General features: G+C 45.0%; 1 protein-coding gene across 1 annotated transcript in view; it reads left to right on the plus strand.

The window, feature by feature from the left end:
* The window catches only part of LOC306770995 (uncharacterized protein), a gene marked incomplete at both ends in the record, with an annotated part of 195560 nt that overhangs the window by 151013 nt on the left and 24027 nt on the right, over positions 1–20520 (plus strand). Inside the window, 4 exons of the mRNA XM_079260015.1 lie at positions 5944–5997; positions 8349–8402; positions 11836–11907; positions 14261–14296. Of these exons, the coding sequence (XP_079116141.1) occupies positions 5944–5997; positions 8349–8402; positions 11836–11907; positions 14261–14296 (216 nt within the window). The remainder of the gene's footprint in view (positions 1–5943; positions 5998–8348; positions 8403–11835; positions 11908–14260; positions 14297–20520) is intronic.

Genomic DNA, 20520 nt, shown 5'->3' on the forward strand with positions numbered 1-20520 from the left:
TACCTGAGATTTTCTCCATCTCTACCTGAGATTTTCTCCATCTCTACCTGAGGTTTTATCTTTCTCTACCTGAGGTTTTCTCCATCTCTATCTGAGGTTTTCTCCATCTCTACCTGAGGTTTTCTCCATCTCTACCTGAGGTTTTCTCCATCTCTATCTGAGGTTTTCTCCATCTCTACCTGAGGTTTTATCTTTCTCTACCTGAGGTTTTCTCCATCTCTACCTGAGGTTTTCTCCATCTCTACCTGAGGTTTTCTCCATCTCCACCTGAGGTTTTCTCCATCTCTATCTGAGGTTTTCTCCATCTCTACCTGAGGTTTTCTCCATCTCTACCTGAGGTTTTCTCCATCTCTACCTGAGGTTTTCTCCATCTCTACCTGAGGTTTTATCTTTCTCTATCTGAGGTTTTCTCCATCTCTACCTGAGGTTTTCTCCATCTCTATCTGAGGTTTTCTCCATCTCTACCTGAGGTTTTCTCCATCTCTATCTGAGGTTTTCTCCATCTCTACCTGAGGTTTTCTCCATCTCTATCTGAGGTTTTCTCCATCTCTACCTGAGGTTTTCTCCATCTCTACCTGAGGTTTTTTCTTTCTCTACCTGAGGTTTTCTCCATCTCTATCTGAGGTTTTCTCCATCTCTACCTGAGGTTTTCTCCATCTCTACCTGAGGTTTTCTCCATCTCTACCTGAGGTTTTCTCCATCTCTACCTGAGGTTTTCTCCATCTCTACCTGAGGTTTTCTCCATCTCTATCTGAGGTTTTATCTTTCTCTATCTGAGGTTTTCTCCATCTCTACCTGAGGTTTTCTCCATCTCTACCTGAGGTTTTCACCATATCTGTCTGAGGTTTTCTCCATCACTACCTGAGGTTTTCTCCATCTCTATCTGAGGTTTTCTCCATCTCTACCTGAGGTTTTCTCCATCTCTACCTGAGGTTTTCTCCATCTCTACCTGAGGTTTTCTCCATCTCTATCTGAGGTTTTCTCCATCTCTATCTGAGGTTTTCTCCATCTCTACCTGAGGTTTTCTCCATCTCTACCTGAGGTTTTCTCCATCTCTACCTGAGGTTTTCTCCATCTCTACCTGAGGTTTTCTCCATCACTACCTGAGGTTTTCTCCATCTCTACCTGAGGTTTTCTCCATCTCTACCTGAGGTTTTCTCCATCTCTACCTGAGGTTTTCTCCATCTCTATCTGAGGTTTTCTCCATCTCTATCTGAGATTTTCTCCATCTCTACCTGAGGTTTTCTCCATCTCTACCTGAGGTTTTCTCCATCTCTACCTGAGGTTTTCTCCATCTCTACCTGAGGTTTTCTCCATCTCTACCTGAGTTTTTCTCCATCTCTACCTGAGGTTTTCTCCATCTCTACCTGAGGTTTTCTCCATCTCTACCTGAGGTTTTCTCCATCTCTACCTGAGTTTTTCTCCATCTCTACCTGAGGTTTTCTCCATCTCTACCTGAGGTTTTCTCCATCTCTACCTGAGGTTTTCTCCATCTCTACCTGAGGTTTTCTCCATCACTACCTGAGGTTTTCTCCATCTCTACCTGAGGTTTTCTCCATCTCTACCTGAGGTTTTCTCCATCTCTATCTGAGGTTTTCTCCATCTCTACCTGAGGTTTTCTCCATCTCTATCTGAGGTTTTCTCCATCTCTACCTGAGGTTTTCTCCATCTCTACCTGAGGTTTTCTCCATCTCTACCTGAGATTTTCTCCATCTCTACCTGAGGTTTTCTCCATCTCTACCTGAGGTTTTCTCCATCTCTACCTGAGGTTTTCTCCATCTCTACCTGAGATTTTCTCCATCTCTACCTGAGGTTTTCTCCATCTCTACCTGAGGTTTTCTCCATCTCTACCTGAGGTTTTCTCCATCTCTACCTGAGATTTTCTCCATCTCTACCTGAGGTTTTATCTTTCTCTACCTGAGGTTTTCTCCATCTCTACCTGAGGTTTTATCTTTCTCTACCTGAGGTTTTCTCCATCTCTACCTGAGGTTTTCTCCATCTCTACCTGAGGTTTTCTCCATCTCTACCTGAGGTTTTCTCCATCTCTACCTGAGGTTTTCTCCATCTCTACCTGAGGTTTTCTCCATCTCTACCTGAGGTTTTATCTTTCTCTATCTGAGGTTTTCTCCATCTCTACCTGAGGTTTTCTCCATCTCTACCTGAGATTTTCTCCATCTCTACCTGAGGTTTTCTCCATCTCTACCTGAGGTTTTCTCCATCTCTACCTGAGGTTTTCTCCATCTCTACCTGAGGTTTTCTCCATCTCTATCTGAGGTTTTCTCCATCTCTACCTGAGGTTTTGTCCATCTCTACCTGAGGTTTTCTCCATCTCTACCTGAGGTTTTCTCCATCTCTACCTGAGGTTTTCTCCATCTCTACCTGAGGTTTTATCTTTCTCTACCTGAGGTTTTCTCCATCTCTACCTGAGGTTTTCTCCATCTCTACCTGAGGTTTTCTCCATCTCTACCTGAGGTTTTCTCCATCTCTACCTGAGGTTTTCTCCATCTCTACCTGAGGTTTTCTCCATCTCTACCTGAGGTTTTCTCCATCTCTACCTGAGATTTTCTCCATCTCTACCTGAGGTTTTCTCCATCTCTACCTGAGGTTTTCTCCATCTCTACCTGAGGTTTTCTCCATCTCTACCTGAGATTTTCTCCATCTCTACCTGAGGTTTTCTCCATCTCTACCTGAGGTTTTCTCCATCTCTACCTTAGGTTTTCTCCATCTCTACCTGAGGTTTTCTCCATCTCTACCTGAGGTTTTCTCCATCTCTACCTGAGGTTTTCTCCATCTCTATTTATAGAAAAACAAATACTGGTTTTATCTTTGTCTTCCTGTCAGTAAATTTGCACAAACACACAGCAGGAAGGTTGTGGGCAGGACTAGCAAAACCTGGTATCTAGGCAACCATGTGAAGATAAATACAGACAGAACTAAGAGTGAGTTGACCTGCCTGACCTTCATCACACCTGGCATTTCAGACCCGCCTGCCGCCGGTTTGGTTCCTGAAATCTCCGCAGATATGCAGTGAAATGAGCCTGCAGGCCTTCTAACACCTTCCTCTACCTGTATTTTCTCTGAACTTCATATGCGGCACCACGTCCTGATGGCGGCAGACGCTGTGCAGTGACAGGAGGCGATGGAGGCTCAGCCTTGCTTACTGTATTGCCTAATGAGATATTTCTACAGGAGAAACCTGGTTTTGTCACTGAATGAAAGAAATCCAGTGTTTTAATGATTACTGGTTACTTCCAGGCTGAACAAGGTGATACCAACACAACACAGCAACAAGACGCCAGTGTGACATTAGAATCACGTTGCACTCTCACGCTGGATGACCATTGGTTGAAAATGAAAGTTTGATTGACTTAATAATCTAAGGTTCTTCCGATGTCATAACTCAACGTTGGTTTGATGTCAATATCTGATGTTACTTTGACTCTAGGATACTATGTTGAACTGACGTTGGATAACACAATATAACAACAACAACAACAACAAAACAACCAAATATCAACGTGTAATGCTGTGAAATCAACATGTTAACACGACGTTGGGAGCTGATGATGTTCCAACGTTACGTTTTGGTTTTCTGACATCAAAACCGAAATCCAATAAAGAATCAACGTCAAACAATGCCGTGTGCCTGCTGGGAAGGTTCTCATTTACTGACAATTATTTACAAACGTTACATTACTCTCTTTTTAAAGATTTTTTAATGATGATAATTTTTATCGTCAGAATTATTTTTGTAAAAAAGAGAAAGACTTCAGGACGAGTGTGAACATGATGCAGCTTAGTGGTTTGAAGGCCAAACCACTTGGCCTTGGAGACACACCAGCTTGGTCCCCAGCCAATTTGGATTATTTATGAATTTATGTCATTAAATTAACAATAAATTAGAAAATAAATTTCTGGTAATATTTTCCTTATGAAACACTGCAAGTTTTACAACAATGTCATAACATTTTATAATGTCTTAATAACTGATCTCCCCTTCAAACAATAATAATTATTTACATATAAAGAAAGAAAAGAAAAAGAGGTATTAACAACAAGTAAGGAAATAAAATAAATATACAGTATAAATAAATAAAACAGCAAATAAGAAAAAAATGTATAAATGAAATAAATTAAATATATTACAAAAATAATAAGTTATTTCTAAAGTCAATGTGGCAGCTTGAAGCTCCACCTTCCAGACTCGCTTGATGACAGTGACGTGCACATGTGTGCGTGTCTGTAGCTGTCGCTGCCCTGCACCCTCCCAGGACACCCCATGCTGCTTCACACACCACGTCACACACACACCAACACACCGGCTGATTCAGCAAAGAAAGCCAGAAGACATTATCAGAGGAGAAGCGAGGGAAGCATGCAGCCCTCTCTCCATTTAACAGAGACAAGTAATTCCAGGTCCACGTGCACGCTGCCTGTAGGAAGCAGCAGCTGACAGCACAGCGAACTGAAACCTAACCTGATCTGCAGCACGCAGGTTGTATGAGCTGCATGTGGACATGCATGTCTGACACCGTGGATCCTAATGTTTCTCTCTAAACTTCCTGGTTTTAATTTAGCAGCTCAAACAGCTGCATGGATTTCACCGTTAGGGGAATAAGCTGCACTGTGCTGCAGGATGCATGCTGCAGGTACATGAACCTCGTCTCATCTGTCAGGGTCTCTACATCTCAGGCTTTATAAAGATCTTCAGCATTGTCGCTGTGTTTCCAGCAGCTTTTCTAACAAAATAAAAGTGATATAGCGATTTGCACGTATTTCCAGTCAGTGGGGTTCAGTGGCCAAGCTGCAATTCTGATAAAATCTCGTCCCATGAAGGAGATTTTATGAGAATAACGGCTTTCTGCAGGGATTTGCCACAGCTTGTTGAAGCCCTTCTCTAACAGGGAGGGGGAGACCACAACATTAAGATGTCACCCTGTCAGTAACATGTTAGATCTGGTCTTGGTCTGATGATGTCTGAATGAGGATGATGAAGAGGACTGTTTACATACAAGCTGTAGGACAACCAGAACGTCTACAGGTTGATTCATGGATTACAGACAATAGTTTTTTATTTAGGTTGTCGTCACCTTGTTAGAAAACAGCTTGTTGTGTAATTTGTATGTTAACACTTAACTATTTTATTTTATTTTATTTTATACCTGCATACAAAACTTTTCATAGAGTTAAATTAATTTAATATGTAAAGATTGACATCTGACATCATTACATATCTGACATCATGCAACAAGCTATATATACATACACACACACACACACCCACACACACACCTATCTATCTATCTATCTATCTATCTATCTATCTATCTATCTATCTATCTATCTATCTATCTATCTATCTATATATATATATATATATATATATATATATATATATATATATATATATATATATATATATATATGGATGTGTATATTTATGAATGTGTGTGTATAATAGGGCAGAAAGATTCTTAAAATATAGCCTCAGTAAAATAGTTTTTATTTCATGTAAATAATTTTAATAATGTTTCTATTGTATAGAGTGTCAGTCTAAGGCTGTGTGTGTGTGTGTGTGTGTGTGTGTGTGTGTGTGTGTTCTCTGTAGTGAAGGTATGAGGGAACAACAAATATAGCTTCAAGCTGGAATCCTGATATGGCAGACTGCTTTGTTGAATATGTAAACTGTGTGTGTTTGTGTGCTCTGGTGTGTGTGTGTGTGTGTGTGTGTGTGTGTGTGTGTGTGAGTGGACCTGAGCCATCTCATTTCTCCCTCAGTGCCTCCTGACTAAGCCGTCACGCACTCTGTCACATTGAGCCCAAAGCGCTGTCTGTCTCTTTCATCTCATTCTCTCTCTTCCTCTCATTCCCTTCCTCTCTTGTCCCCCATGACCCCTCTCCTTTATCCTCCCTGCTCCACACCAAATATCTCTCTCTGTCCAGGGAGTCCAGGGGCCCCGAGGTCCGCCCGGAGCAGTCGGCCGAGATGGTCCCAAGGTCTGTGTGTTGAACGTTATAATTAGTTATTATGCTAATGGACTGCAGCTCCCCAGCCGCCGGGCTATTCTCAGCCTCTCTGATGTTGTGCCCTCCCTCTTCCTCCTCTTCATGCTCCCATGGAGAATGCTGCATTTTGCTGAGAGGCTGGCAGCCCGCTTGGAATCAATATGTAGGTGTTACTGAATATGTGATAAATGCCATCCTGCCAAGGACGCTTGGTTGGACTGTTGCAGCGACGTAAATGTTCAGTTTCAGAAAAGTCATGATTGTTAAAACCCAAGTAAACGGACGTCTCCGCCTTTATTCATTCATTCCTTTTTACTTCATTTGGAACCAGAACCGAATGAAAAGAGCACTGCTTGGTTTCCTCCAAGGGGAAAGCTGACAGCTGATGACTTTTCATCTGCAAAATAAAAATGAGTTTGTGTGGGAGCAGAATGGTCCTTTAAGAGGATGCTTTTCATCCTGACAGAGACGAGGACATGCTCTAACCTTCAAAGCACATTTCCCTCTGCAGCGGCACTCTCAGCTCAGCACGAGCACAGACCAGAGAGACGTAGCGGCTTGATGCATATAAACATGATAATTCCACGTTTGGCTATTCTCACCTGACAAAGCGTTTCATCAGCTAGGAAAGCACATCGTTAATGACACACACCCTGCACGCAGATCAGACAAACACAGATAGCTTGAAATGAAAATGACTGAAGGTCCTGATGAGAAAATGTAACTGCAGTTTATACCTGCAGAGATTCAGACATTATTCAGCTTTTCTCTGCACCTGCATCAAGCACCAGGTCCAGGTGGCGCGCTGGCTCGTTCCACGTCTGAGAAGCTGAATGCCTTCCAAAGAAAAAGACATCATCAGACCGATGCAGCTAGTTGCCCAGACGACACGGAAAATATCCAACTGTTGAAACTTCAGCTGAAATAAAATCCTCAAGTACTGAAAAAACACTTCTACTCCTTTTAATGTCTCTTAGCAGAAACAAACAAACACCCACATTGTCTTGCCTCGGCTTTGCACCTTCCTTTTTGGTGCTGGAAGATGGATCCGTGTGAACTGTTCTGGGTTTGCTGCTGGTTTTGTTTCACAGCTCAGGCACTGGGAACGTTCTGGTCCCCGGCCCAGACAAGCTGACAGCAGCAACGCACCAACTTGTTCTTACCAAACGCCAACAAACATTAAGAAGACGTGGACGAAGTTGTGCGTCTGATCCGACTTTCCGGGTTGCATTTCTGACTTCAAGAGGCGTTTTGTTGTGTTTCCAAATTGGAACTGAAAATCGGACTTCGGACTACAAACTGAATGCACCGTAACTGTGGAAATGTTGCAGAGATCAGAGTTTATCAGACCAAAACATCCTGGCCAGACCTACTGGTGGAAACTGGCCTGAAGGCACAGCACGTTCAGAAACACATCTTCAACTAGTCATACCGCCATGCTGGCTGGAAGAGAGAGGGGGGTAACTGGGATGACAGAAGGCTGATATCTTGTTCTCGGTTTTGCGGTAAATGAGTTAAAAGATGAGACTACACCCCCTCAGGTCGCTAAGACGCCGGTTTTTGAAGATGAAACATGAAAATCTGATTGGTGGCCTCAAACAGGATCAATGTAAAGAAGACTCAGCCTGAAACTAGAGGGGATATTGACGGATGTGAAAGTGGACCATCTCAGCAACGTGATTGCAAAGCTGAACAAAAAGAATCCACAGCTCCCAGCACAGACTGGTTTCAACCTGAACCCAGGCCTCCTGTGGTGACAAGTGACTGTGTGGATATCGCCCCGCCAAATCTGGACCTGTTGACAAACAGCGATCTGAACTGCGGCGAGATATGACACAGCAATCATCCTATTAGCCTATCAGCTGCACTGCAGCATCTTCCAGAAGCATCCGGACTCAGCAATCTTATTTTAAACCAGCTTGCTTCGTAAAAACCTAAACATCCACAGTGTCCGACATTCCAGAGTCACAACTCAGATAAAAGAAAACGCAGCAGCCGACATGGTTTATTCTACCACACTTTTAAAGCTCCAAAACACAGCAAAGTTATTTTATACTCATATTTATAGAAAAACAAATACTGGTCAGCCGGCATCTGATAAATAATCCACATATAAATAAACTGGCAGTCCAGTGTTACGCTTTATCACAGCGGTTAAAATGAATGAAGAGGTTAAAATGACAGGAAATATTAAAGTAATTATGCAGAGTATAAATCTTCTACCATGGTGTGATGCTCCCAGTGTGTTTGTCTCTGTCATGCTAGAAACAAACTTTACTGCTGGAATTAGAGTTCAGGATCATCTGCAGAAGCATCACAAATGTTGTGTGTGTTTTATTCAGGGGGAAAGTGGAGACCCAGGAGCTGCTGGTCCTCATGGTCTACCAGGCCAGAAGGTGAGCCTAGCTCTGTGTCTGCAGTCTGGCTTTACAATGTTTTCTTCATCTCACTGAGGTTCACTGGTTGCCTTACTGGGTTGGACGTCATATAACGCGCTGCATGAGGACAAATGGTTGAAGGTGCGACTGTACAGTACCTCAGATTAGATACAACTGACGTTTTTTCAAGCAAATTGCATTTCTCCAACTACTCTGAATTTTCTACGGTGAGTTTCCATGGCAACGGATCATTTATTTAGCCTACCTGCGAGATTAACTGATAAAGCTATCCGTTATTCTCCAATAACTCATAAAAATAATAATAATTCTCCAAACCAAGATGATCAGCCAAATAACAGCCCAAATCCCAAAAGAGTTGAAAAGGAAGTGAAGAGGATGCAGAGCAGGAGTGGAGCAGAGAGAAAACGCTGGAAATTCAAACCATTTCGTTCAGCCGCTCTGATGACCAATCTGAGATCATTGGCGAAGAAAATGGACGAATACAAGATGTTGACGAGGTTTAAAGGAGAATACAGGGAATGTGGTACTATGTGCTCCATGGCTACACGAGCACATCCTGGACCCTATTGTATCAGCTTCATGACAATCCTCTGACAGCTAACGGGAGGTTTCAACCTCTGCTGGTGCGTGCCCGTGGAGAACGGGGCGGGTCCTTCCGGAGGTCCTCCATCATCTCCACCGTCGATGAAGCCCATGAGGATGGTGTCACCAGCCAACGTGTCCACATGTGCATAATCCCAGTGACCCCAACCCTCGTCCTTGGCCCACCTTGCTGCAGGACTCAGTTGTTTCACTGCTGCAACTCACGTGCTCCACATTGATCCCTGACAAGTTTTGTCATTGAGTCTTTAGCTTGAGTCGAGTGTGATGGAGCAGGGAGACGTTGAAAGTCTGCTAGACCTATTCAGCCATCATACTGGTGACCTGTTCCGCTGACATACTGGTGACCAGTTCCGCTGACATACTGGTGACCTGTTCGGCCATCATACTGGCGACCAGTTCAGGCGACATACTGGCGACCAGTTCCGGTGACATACTGGTGACCAGTTCCGGTGACATACTGGTGACCAGTTCCGGTGACATACTGGCGACCAGTTCCGCTGACATACTGGTGACCAGTTCCGGTGACATACTGGTGACCAGTTCCGCTGACATACTGGCGACCAGTTCAGGCGACATACTGGCGACCAGTTCCGCCATCATAATGGCGGCCAGTTCTGCTGACATACTGGTGACCAGTTCCGCCATCATACTGGCGACCAGTTCCGCTGACATACTGGTGACCTGTTCCGCCATCATACTGGCGACCAGTTCCGGTGACATACTGGCGACCAGTTCAGGCGACATACTGGCGACCAGTTCCGGTGACATACTGGTGACCTGTTCCGCTGACATACTGGCGACCAGTTCCGGTGACATACTGGTGACCAGTTCCGGTGACATACTGGTGACCAGTTCCGCTGACATACTGGTGACCAGTTCCGCTGACATACTGGTGACCAGTTCCGCTGACATACTGGTGACCAGTTCCGCTGACATACTGGTGACCTGTTCCGCTGACATACTGGTGACCAGTTCCGCTGACATACTGGTGACCTATTCCGCTGACATACTGGTGACCAGTTCCGCTGACATACTGGTGACCAGTTCCGCTGACATACTGGTGACCAGTTCCGCTGACATACTGGTGACCTGTTCCGCTGACATACTGGTGACCTATTCCGCTGACATACTGGCGACCAGTTCCGGTGACATACTGGCGACCAGTTCAGGCGACATACTGGTGACCAGTTCCGCCATCATACTGGCGACCAGTTCCGCCGACATACTGGTGACCTGTTCCGCCATCATACTGGCGACCAGTTCCGGTGACATACTGGCGACCAGTTAAGGCGACATACTGGCGACCAGTTCCGGTGACATACTGGTGACCAGTTCCGCTGACATACTGGTGACCAGTTCCGCTGACATACTGGTGACCAGTTCCGCTGACATACTGGTGACCAGTTCCGCTGACATACTGGTGGCCTGTTCCGCTGACATACTGGCGACCAGTTCCACTGACATACTGGTGACCTGTTCCGCCATCATACTGGTGACCAGTTCCGCTGACATACTGGTGACCAGTTCCGGTGACATACTGGTGACCAGTTCCGCTGACATACTGGTGACCAGTTCCGCTGACATACTGGTGACCTGTTCCGCTGACATACTGGCGACCAGTTCCACTGACATACTGGTGACCTGTTCCGCCATCATACTGGCGACCAGTTCTGGTGACATACTGGTGACCAGTTCCGCCATCATACTGGCGACCAGTTCCGCTGACATACTGGCGACCAGTTCCGCTGACATACTGGTGACCAGTTCCGCTGACATACTGGTGACCTGTTCCGCTGACATACTGGCGACCTGTTCCGCTGACATACTGGTGACCTGTTCCGCCATCATACTGGCGACCAGTTCTGGTGACATACTGGCGACCAGTTCCGCCATCATACTGGCGACCAGTTCTGGTGACATACTGGCGACCAGTTCTGCCATCATACTGGCGACCAGTTCAGGCGACATACTGGTGATCAGTTCAGGCCCTGCCCCTCACCTGCTAGTGCTGGGATGGGCTCCAGCCCCTGGGACCCCATGTGGACCAAGCAGCGTTATAAATGAATAAATAAATGAATAAATAAATGAATTAATGGATTAATAAATGAATAAATGAACTAGTTCTGCTGTTTGTGATGTTTGGGATTAAAAAGATCCATATCAGTAAAGTAAATATAAACATGATTATGTAAATAATAAAGATGCAATATGAAATGACAAAGAGGGAGAGTCGACCAGTTTGTAACCAGTCTGTGTTGTCATGGTGCTAAACATGGCAGAAGTACCTGGTTTACTTCCACCTGTCAGGTTCACCTGGCAGAAACATTTAATTTCTCCTGTCCTGCAACAGAACAGCGACTCCGACAGGTGATGCTTTAGGTTGGCGAGCATTTTTCCTGCCAGTCTGTGATCATTTCACCAGTCTGGGTTCTTCTGATCAGCGACAACCTGCCTTATGATGCCTCTTGTTCATTAAAGAAGGTGTTTCCTCTCAGATGTCAGTCGCTGCTCCAACTTAGTTACCATAGAGCTTTGATGCACTTCCTGACAGGCAAGCAGTTGTTTGTTTCCTGCCGAACACGTTCCTTCGTCGACCTAGAGATGATATCAGGGAGCAAATGAGTGTTTCCACTCATACAGCTTAGTAACTGGTGTTTCTCACTGGCAGCTCCGTCACCGCTGGTCACGGGTTCAAACTTCTCTCTAATAATGTTTAGAATAACCATTTTTCCCGTAAAACACATGAGAAGAACATGTTACTTTCTGCATTTTGTTGAAACACAAAGTCTTTTAGTTGATAAAAATCACTAACCTTTCACCTTTGCAGGGCTCCGTGGGGGACGCAGGCTTCCCGGGGCTGCCTGGTGCCACAGGCCTGCCAGGCTTCAAAGGTCATAAGGTGAGATTCAGCTCCTGCAGCTGCATGTGGAGATGAAAAGGAATAAACAACTTGCAAGTTTTATTTACTCTTAATGAAGACTGCAAATGGCAGCGGAGGTGGCGCCTCATAAACCATTTATGGCTTGCTGTTGGGGGGGTTACATGATTTCCAGGTTGTACTTGGGAAATGTTGACAGCTTAACATAATACACACTTGTTGATGTATTATTTATTTTATGCTTAGATGACATGATTAATTTTAATGGTGCTGAAGGTTGTCCTTCACACTTCAAACACACCACACCCATGTGCATAAACACGGTAAACAACCGTCCTTCAGTAAGCTGCTACACCGCGGTGCGTGCAGTTGGTTAAAAACAAAAACAGGTGGAGGCAACTGAGAGTAAGGCGACTTCTGTGGAGACCAAATACAGCTGACAATGAATAAAAGGAATAAACAGGCTTAAAGGTAGCAGCTGAGGCTTACTGAGGGAGGGCAAGTCAACTAAGGGGGGGTCATTCAAGATCACCCACTCCCCTCACATAGTACCACCCAAACCAAACCAAGACCTGCAGAAGCTCACAGCACACAGCAAAGAGTCCACCATCACCACCCCACACTCTACACTAAAAACTCCTCCCACCAGCGATACAACATACAGTTAAACCCTAACCCTAACCCACTGGTGGGCAAGAGGCAGGGGTATCTGGCGCTCATCACCGGTCTGGCACCGAGACACAAAATGCTGAGGCTGAAAACTGGAGCGGCCTCTTCGCTGCTGGACAGGGCAGCTCAGGAGATGCACGTGATGGATGTCTCTGTGCCATCACACGAACTTCTGGATGTAACGGGGAGTAAACTCGGCTTCTGCTTTAACCTTTAAAACGATTGAAAAGGAACGGTGGTACGGTGTGCCGCAAGGTTCAGCTTCAGGACCTTTATTTTTTATAGTGATGATTTTCCTGTTTCCATGACAACATTTATGTTGCTGTTTGAGGATGACACCAGTCTTTTATATCCAACAAATCAAAAGTTCAAACAGGGATCTTCTTAACCCTTTAAAGCCAAACGTATCTCATTTGATACATACAGTTTCAGACGTATCCTGCATCACTCAAACACCACATGATCCTGTCCTCTGCTGGACACCAGGAAGCAGAAGACTACACTACAATCATTGTGACCTTTCACTCTGTAATAAATGGTAAAAATTCCAAAAAAAAAGAACTAGAAATGTTTTTTTCGCAGTGTTTTTTAAAGGACCAAATAAAGAATAAAAAATGACTTTTCAGCACAGGTTGAGCTTTAAAGGGTTAAATATTCTGAAACGTTCTGAACAAATAAATACTTATGAAATGTTAACAAGCCTATTTATATTATTTGGAAATAAAAAGTATGATAATGATCGAATGAAATTTTGTATAATAATGAATAAACAACAAGATATTCTTGTCTAGGTGTTTTACCAGGACATGATAAATGTGTTGGAGGCAACAGTTTGAACGTGTTTGTGAAAAACAACTTAATCTATTGGAATCACAAGTGAGATAACAAATCCAGTAGATCATTAATCTGTCTTGACGGCCAGTTTAATTAATATCTATTTAAGTTATTACAATTTACGGTGAGGAGGTTCCTTCACTTTCTACTAAAGAAAACTTTCCTTCTACACAAAGTTTGTCAGATAGCAACACTTTCCCAACCTGCTGCCTCAGTCTGTTTATTTCTGATGAAACATGTTTAACCTTCTTCTGACGTTTGTCGTTAAAACACCGTTTCATGACTTCTCTATGGGACATTATGTTTATTACCAGCGGTATTCTACGAGGCATCTGCCGTTCTGTAACATCTGCTGATCAGGTGCTGATCTACGGAACAGACGGTTACATCTTCTGGACTTATCTATAACTTTAATGTTTGAGTGAGATCTGACCCAGACAGAAGCAGAATAAACAGGAACAGACTGCGGGATATTTAGTGTGAATTGTTTGTGATTATTTAGTTTTCTTGCAGTGGTGTTGTTACACACACCTTTCCCATGAACACGTTATTTACATCATATACAATACTTGAAAAGTTGTTTTTATTTTGTTCTTTTTTAATTGTAAATGTTTCCCTTCAGTGAAAAATAAAAATAAGTCAGATAGAATCGTAACATGAACAGTTTGGATGATATTGAGCTGAAAGATGAGACTCAATGAAGATCTCCTAACTTGGTTCAATTTAAAACTTTCAAATTGGACTTTTATTTACTTTCCCACCACTGTTTACTCAGCTTTAGTTTTACAGTGCAGTGTTTTTATTAAAGTTCTACTGAATTTAATGAGGATGTTTCTGCAGTAAGCTGGCTAAGAGGTGGATGTGTTTTCAGGGGGACAGAGGGGAGACCGGCTCCAAAGGAGATCAGGTATGGCAGCTTTTCTTTACTTCCAGACAGCTTCATGTCACGTGCACGTCATGCCCTGCCTGGATCCACCTGGCCTCGTTTAGTTTATCCTCCCTCTCCGCCACAGCTGCACCTCATAACTAATGAACACACCTGTTCACAACTTCCACAACTCATTCCTCCACAGCTTCACCAGTCCGTCATCGTATCGAGTCCTGACTACTGTTTGTTTCTGTTAAATAAACCCTTGGATACATTTACTTTTCAGCATGAATCCTCCATCCTCTTCTTCCATTGCAAACTCACGACAGAGCACAAGTTTCAGTCCATTCACAGCTTAGAACTACAAAAACAACTTCTCAAACAGACCTAAAGGGGTTTCCATGTTATCTGTTCCTGTTTCACACTTTGAAACGTTGAATCATTACTGGAAAATAACAACAGAAGTCCGTAGAAATGAAAAGAGAAAGAAACATAAGGAAACATTATCGGGGAAAAAAGTTCAGCTGATGCTGAAACTTCCAGGGATCGCTCCGGAAGTCTCAGAGATCCCAGTTCTAGTTCTGGAGGAGGTTTTTCTTCCTGGTCCAGGTTCTGGTTGTAGTTTACCTTCCCAGTTCTGGTTCTGGTGGAGGTTTTTCTTCCTGGTCCAGGTTGTGGTTGTAGTTTACCTTCCCAGTTCTGGTTCTGGAGGAGGTTTTTCTTCCTGGTCCAGGTTCTGGTTGTAGTTTACCTTCCCAGTTCTGGTTCTGGTGGAGGTTTTTCTTCCTGGTCCAGGTTCTGGTTGTAGTTTACCTTCCCAGTTCTGGTTCTGGAGGAGGTTTTTCTTCCTGGTCCAGGTTCTGGTTGTAGTTTACCTTCCCAGTTCTGGTTCTGGTGGAGGTTTTTCTTCCTGGTCCAGGTTCTGGTTGTAGTTTACCTTCCCAGTTCTGGTTCTGGTGGAGGTTTTTCTTCCTGGTCCAGGTTCTGGTTGTAGTTTACCTTCCCAGTTCTGGTTCTGGTGGAGGTTTTTCTTCCTGGTCCAGGTTCTGGTTGTAGTTTACCTTCCCAGTTCTGGTTCTGGAGGAGGTTTTTCTTCCTGGTCCAGGTTCTGGTTGTAGTTTACCTTCCCAGTTCTGGTTCTGGTGGAGGTTTTTCTTCCTGGTCCAGGTTCTGGTTGTAGTTTATCTTCCTAGTTCTGGTTCTGGAGGAGGTTTTTCTTCCTGGTCCAGGTTGTGGTTGTAGTTTACCTTCCCAGTTCTGGTTCTGGAGGAGGTTTTTCTTCCTGGTCCAGGTTGTGGTTGTAGTTTACCTTCCCAGTTCTGGTTCTGGAGGAGGTTTTTCTTCCTGGTCCAGGTTGTGGTTGTAGTTTACCTTCTCAGTTCTGGTTCTGGTGGAGGTTTTTCTTCCTGGTCCAGGTTGTGGTTGTAGTTTACCTTCCCAGTTCTGGTTCTGGAGGAGGTTTTTCTTCCTTGTCCAGGTTCTGGTTGTAGTTTACCTTCTCAGTTCTGGTTCTGGAGGAGGTTTTTCTTCCTGGTCCAGGTTCTGGTTGTAGTTTACCTTCCCAGTTCTGGTTCTGGAGGAGGTTTTTCTTCCTGGTCCAGGTTCTGGTTGTAGTTTACCTTCCCAGTTCTGGTTCTGGAGGAGGTTTTTCTTCCTGGTCCAGGTTGTGGTTGTAGTTTACCTTCCCAGTTCTGGTTCTGGAGGAGGTTTTTCTTCCTGGTCCAGGTTCTGGTTGTAGTTTACCTTCCCAGTTCTGGTTCTGGTGGAGGTTTTTCTTCCTGGTCCAGGTTCTGGTTGTAGTTTACCTTCCCAGTTCTGGTTCTGGTGGAGGTTTTTCTTCCTGGTCCAGTTTCTGGTTGTAGTTTACCTTCCCAGTTCTGGTTCTGGAGGAGGTTTTTCTTCCTGGTCCAGGTTCTGGTTGTAGTTTACCTTCCCAGTTCTGGTTCTGGTGGAGGTTTTTCTTCCTGGTCCAGGTTCTGGTTGTAGTTTACCTTCCCAGTTCTGGTTCTGGTGGAGGTTTTTCTTCCTGGTCCAGGTTCTGGTTGTAGTTTACCTTCCCAGTTCTGGTTCTGGTGGAGGTTTTTCTTCCTGGTCCAGGTTCTGGTTGTAGTTTACCTTCCCAGTTCTGGTTCTGGTGGAGGTTTTTCTTCCTGGTCCAGGTTCTGGTTGTAGTTTACCTTCCCAGTTCTGGTTCTGGTGGAGGTTTTTCTTCCTGGTCCAGGTTCTGGTTGTAGTTTACCTTCCCAGTTCTGGTTCTGGTGGAGGTTTTTCTTCCTGGTCCAGGTTCTGGTTGTAGTTTACCTTCCCAGTTCTGGTTCTGGAGGAGGTTTTTCTTCCTGGTCCAGGTTCTGGTTGTAGTTTACCTTCCCAGTTCTGGTTCTGGTGGAGGTTTTTCTTCCTGGTCCAGGTTCTGGTTGTAGTTTATCTTCCTAGTTCTGGTTCTGGAGGAGGTTTTTCTTCCTGGTCCAGGTTGTGGTTGTAGTTTACCTTCCCAGTTCTGGTTCTGGAGGAGGTTTTTCTTCCTGGTCCAGGTTGTGGTTGTAGTTTACCTTCCCAGTTCTGGTTCTGGAGGAGGTTTTTCTTCCTGGTCCAGGTTGTGGTTGTAGTTTACCTTCCCAGTTCTGGTTCTGGAGGAGGTTTTTCTTCCTGGTCCAGGTTGTGGTTGTAGTTTACCTTCTCAGTTCTGGTTCTGGTGGAGGTTTTTCTTCCTGGTCCAGGTTGTGGTTGTAGTTTACCTTCCCAGTTCTGGTTCTGGAGGAGGTTTTTCTTCCTTTTCCAGGTTCTGGTTGTAGTTTACCTTCTCAGTTCTGGTTCTGGAGGAGGTTTTTCTTCCTGGTCCAGGTTCTGGTTGTAGTTTACCTTCCCAGTTCTGGTTCTGGAGGAGGTTTTTCTTCCTGGTCCAGGTTCTGGTTGTAGTTTACCTTCCCAGTTCTGGTTCTGGAGGAGGTTTTTCTTCCTGGTCCAGGTTGTGGTTGTAGTTTACCTTCCCAGTTCTGGTTCTGGAGGAGGTTTTTCTTCCTGGTCCAGGTTCTGGTTGTAGTTTACCTTCCCAGTTCTGGTTCTGGTGGAGGTTTTTCTTCCTGGTCCAGGTTCTGGTTGTAGTTTACCTTCCCAGTTCTAGTTTGGAGGAGGTTTTTCTTCCTGGTCCAGGTTGTGGTTGTAGTTTACCTTCCCAGTTCTGGTTCTGGAGGAGGTTTTTCTTCCTGGTCCAGGTTCTGGTTGTAGTTTACCTTCCCAGTTCTGGTTCTGGAGGAGGTTTTTCTTCCTGGTCCAGGTTCTGGTTGTAGTTTACCTTCCCAGTTCTGGTTCTGGTGGAGGTTTTTCTTCCTGGTCCAGGTTCTGGTTGTAGTTTACCTTCCCAGTTCTGGTTCTGGTGGAGGTTTATCTTCCTGGTCCAGGTTGTGGTTGTAGTTTACCTTCCCAGTTCTAGTTCTGGAGGAGGTTTTTCTTCCTGGTCCAGGTTCTGGTTGTAGTTTACCTTCCCAGTTCTGGTTCTGGTGGAGGTTTATCTTCCTGGTCCAGGTTCTGGTTGTAGTTTACCTTCCCAGTTCTGGTTCTGGAGGAGGTTTTTCTTCCTGGTCCAGGTTGTGGTTGTAGTTTACCTTCCCAGTTCTGGTTCTGGAGGAGGTTTTTCTTCCTGGTCCAGGTTGTGGTTGTAGTTTACCTTCCCAGTTCTGGTTCTGGTGGAGGTTTATCTTCCTGGTCCAGGTTGTGGTTGTAGTTTACCTTCCCAGTTCTGGTTCTGGAGGAGGTTTTTCTTCCTGGTCCAGGTTCTGGTTGTAGTTTACCTTCCCAGTTCTGGTTCTGGTGGAGGTTTTTCTTCCTGGTCCAGGTTCTGGTTGTAGTTTACCTTCCCAGTTCTGGTTCTGGTGGAGGTTTTTCTTCCTGGTCCAGGTTCTGGTTGTAGTTTACCTTCCCAGTACTGGTTCTGGTGGAGGTTTTTCTTCCTGGTCCAGGTTGTGGTTGTAGTTTACCTTCCCAGTTCTGGTTCTGGTGGAGGTTTTTCTTCCTGGTCCAGGTTGTGGTTGTAGTTTACCTTCCCAGTTCTGGTTCTGGTGGAGGTTTTTCTTCCTGGTCCAGGTTGTGGTTGTAGTTTACCTTCCCAGTTCTGGTTCTGGTGGAGGTTTTTCTTCCTGGTCCAGGTTCTGGTTGTAGTTTACCTTCCCAGTACTGGTTATGGTGGAGGTTTTTCTTCCTGGTCCAGGTTCTGGTTGTAGTTTACCTTCCCAGTTCTGGTTCTGGAGGAGGTTTTTCTTCCTGGTCCAGGTTCTGGTTGTAGTTTACCTTCCCAGTTCTGGTTCTGGAGGAGGTTTTTCTTCCTGGTCCAGGTTCTGGTTGTAGTTTACCTTCCCAGTTCTGGTTCTGGTGGAGGTTTTTTTTCCTGGTCCAGGTTGTGGTTGTAGTTTACCTTCCCAGTACTGGTTATGGTGGAGGTTTTTCTTCCTGGTCCAGGTTCTGGTTGTAGTTTACCTTCCCAGTTCTGGTTCTGGAGGAGGTTTTTCTTCCTGGTCCAGGTTGTGGTTGTAGTTTACCTTCCCAGTTCTGGTTCTGGTGGAAGTTTTTCTTCCTGGTCCAGGTTGTGGTTGTAGTTTACCTTCCCAGTTCTGGTTCTGGAGGAGGTTTTTCTTCCTGGTCCAGGTTGTGGTTGTAGTTTACCTTCCCAGTTCTGGTTCTGGTGGAGGTTTTTCTTCCTGGTCCAGGTTGTGGTTGTAGTTTACCTTCCCAGTTCTGGTTCTGGAGGAGGTTTTTCTTCCTGGTCCAGGTTGTGGTTGTAGTTTACCTTCCCAGTTCTGGTTCTGGTGGAGGTTTTTCTTCCTGGTCCAGGTTCTGGTTGTAGTTTACCTTCCCAGTTCTGGTTCTGGTGGAGGTTTATCTTCCTGGTCCAGGTTGTGGTTGTAGTTTACCTTCCCAGTTCTAGTTCTGGAGGAGGTTTTTCTTCCTGGTCCAGGTTGTTGTTGTAGTTTACCTTCCTAGTTCTGGTTCTGGTGGAGGTTTTTCTTCCTGGTCCAGGTTGTGGTTGTAGTTTACCTTCCCAGTTCTGGTTCTGGTGGAGGTTTTTCTTCCTGGTCCAGGTTCTGGTTGTAGTTTACCTTCCCAGTTCTGGTTCTGGTGGAGGTTTATCTTCCTGGTCCAGGTTGTGGTTGTAGTTTACCTTCCCAGTTCTGGTTCTGGTGGAGGTTTTTCTTCCTGGTCCAGGTTCTGGTTGTAGTTTACCTTCCTAGTTCTGGTTCTGGAGGAGGTTTTTCTTCCTGGTCCAGGTTGTGGTTGTAGTTTACCTTCCCAGTTCTGGTTCTGGTGGAGGTTTATCTTCCTGGTCCAGGTTGTGGTTGTAGTTTACCTTCCCAGTTCTGGTTCTGGTGGAGGTTTATCTTCCTGGTCCAGGTTGTGGTTGTAGTTTACCTTCCCAGTTCTGGTTCTGGTGGAGGTTTTTCTTCCTGGTCCAGGTTCTGGTTGTAGTTTACCTTCCTAGTTCTGGTTCTGGAGGAGGTTTTTCTTCCTGGTCCAGGTTCTGGTTGTAGTTTACCTTCCCAGTTCTGGTTCTGGAGGAGGTTTTTCTTCCTGGTCCAGGTTCTGGTTGTAGTTTACCTTCCCAGTTCTGGTTCTGGAGGAGGTTTTTCTTCCTGGTCCAGGTTCTGGTTGTAGTTTACCTTCCCAGTTCTGGTTCTGGAGGAGGTTTTTCTTCCTGGTCCAGGTTGTGGTTGTAGTTTACCTTCCCAGTTCTGGTTCTGGTGGAGGTTTTTCTTCCTGGTCCAGGTTGTGGTTGTAGTTTACCTTCCCAGTTCTGGTTCTGGAGGAGGTTTTTCTTCCTGGTCCAGGTTGTGGTTGTAGTTTACCTTCCCAGTTCTGGTTCTGGTGGAGGTTTTTCTTCCTGGTCCAGGTTCTGGTTGTAGTTTACCTTCTCAGTTCTGGTTCTGGAGGAGGTTTTTCTTCCTGGTCCAGGTTGTGGTTGTAGTTTACCTTCCCAGTTCTGGTTCTGGTGGAGGTTTTTCTTCCTGGTCCAGGTTCTGGTTGTAGTTTACCTTCCCAGTTCTGGTTCTGGTGGAGGTTTTTCTTCCTGGTCCAGGTTGTGGTTGTAGTTTACCTTCTCAGTTCTGGTTCTGGAGGAGGTTTTTCTTCCTGGTCCAGGTTCTGGTTGTAGTTTACCTTCCTAGTTCTGGTTCTGGTGGAGGTTTTTCTTCCTGGTCCAGGTTCTGGTTGTAGTTTACCTTCCCAGTTCTGGTTCTGGTGGAAGTTTTTCTTCCTGGTCCAGGTTCTGGTTGTAG

This window comes from Telmatherina bonti (genome assembly GCF_933228915.1).
Source record: "Telmatherina bonti genome assembly, chromosome: 20".
NCBI lineage: Eukaryota > Metazoa > Chordata > Actinopteri > Atheriniformes > Telmatherinidae > Telmatherina > Telmatherina bonti.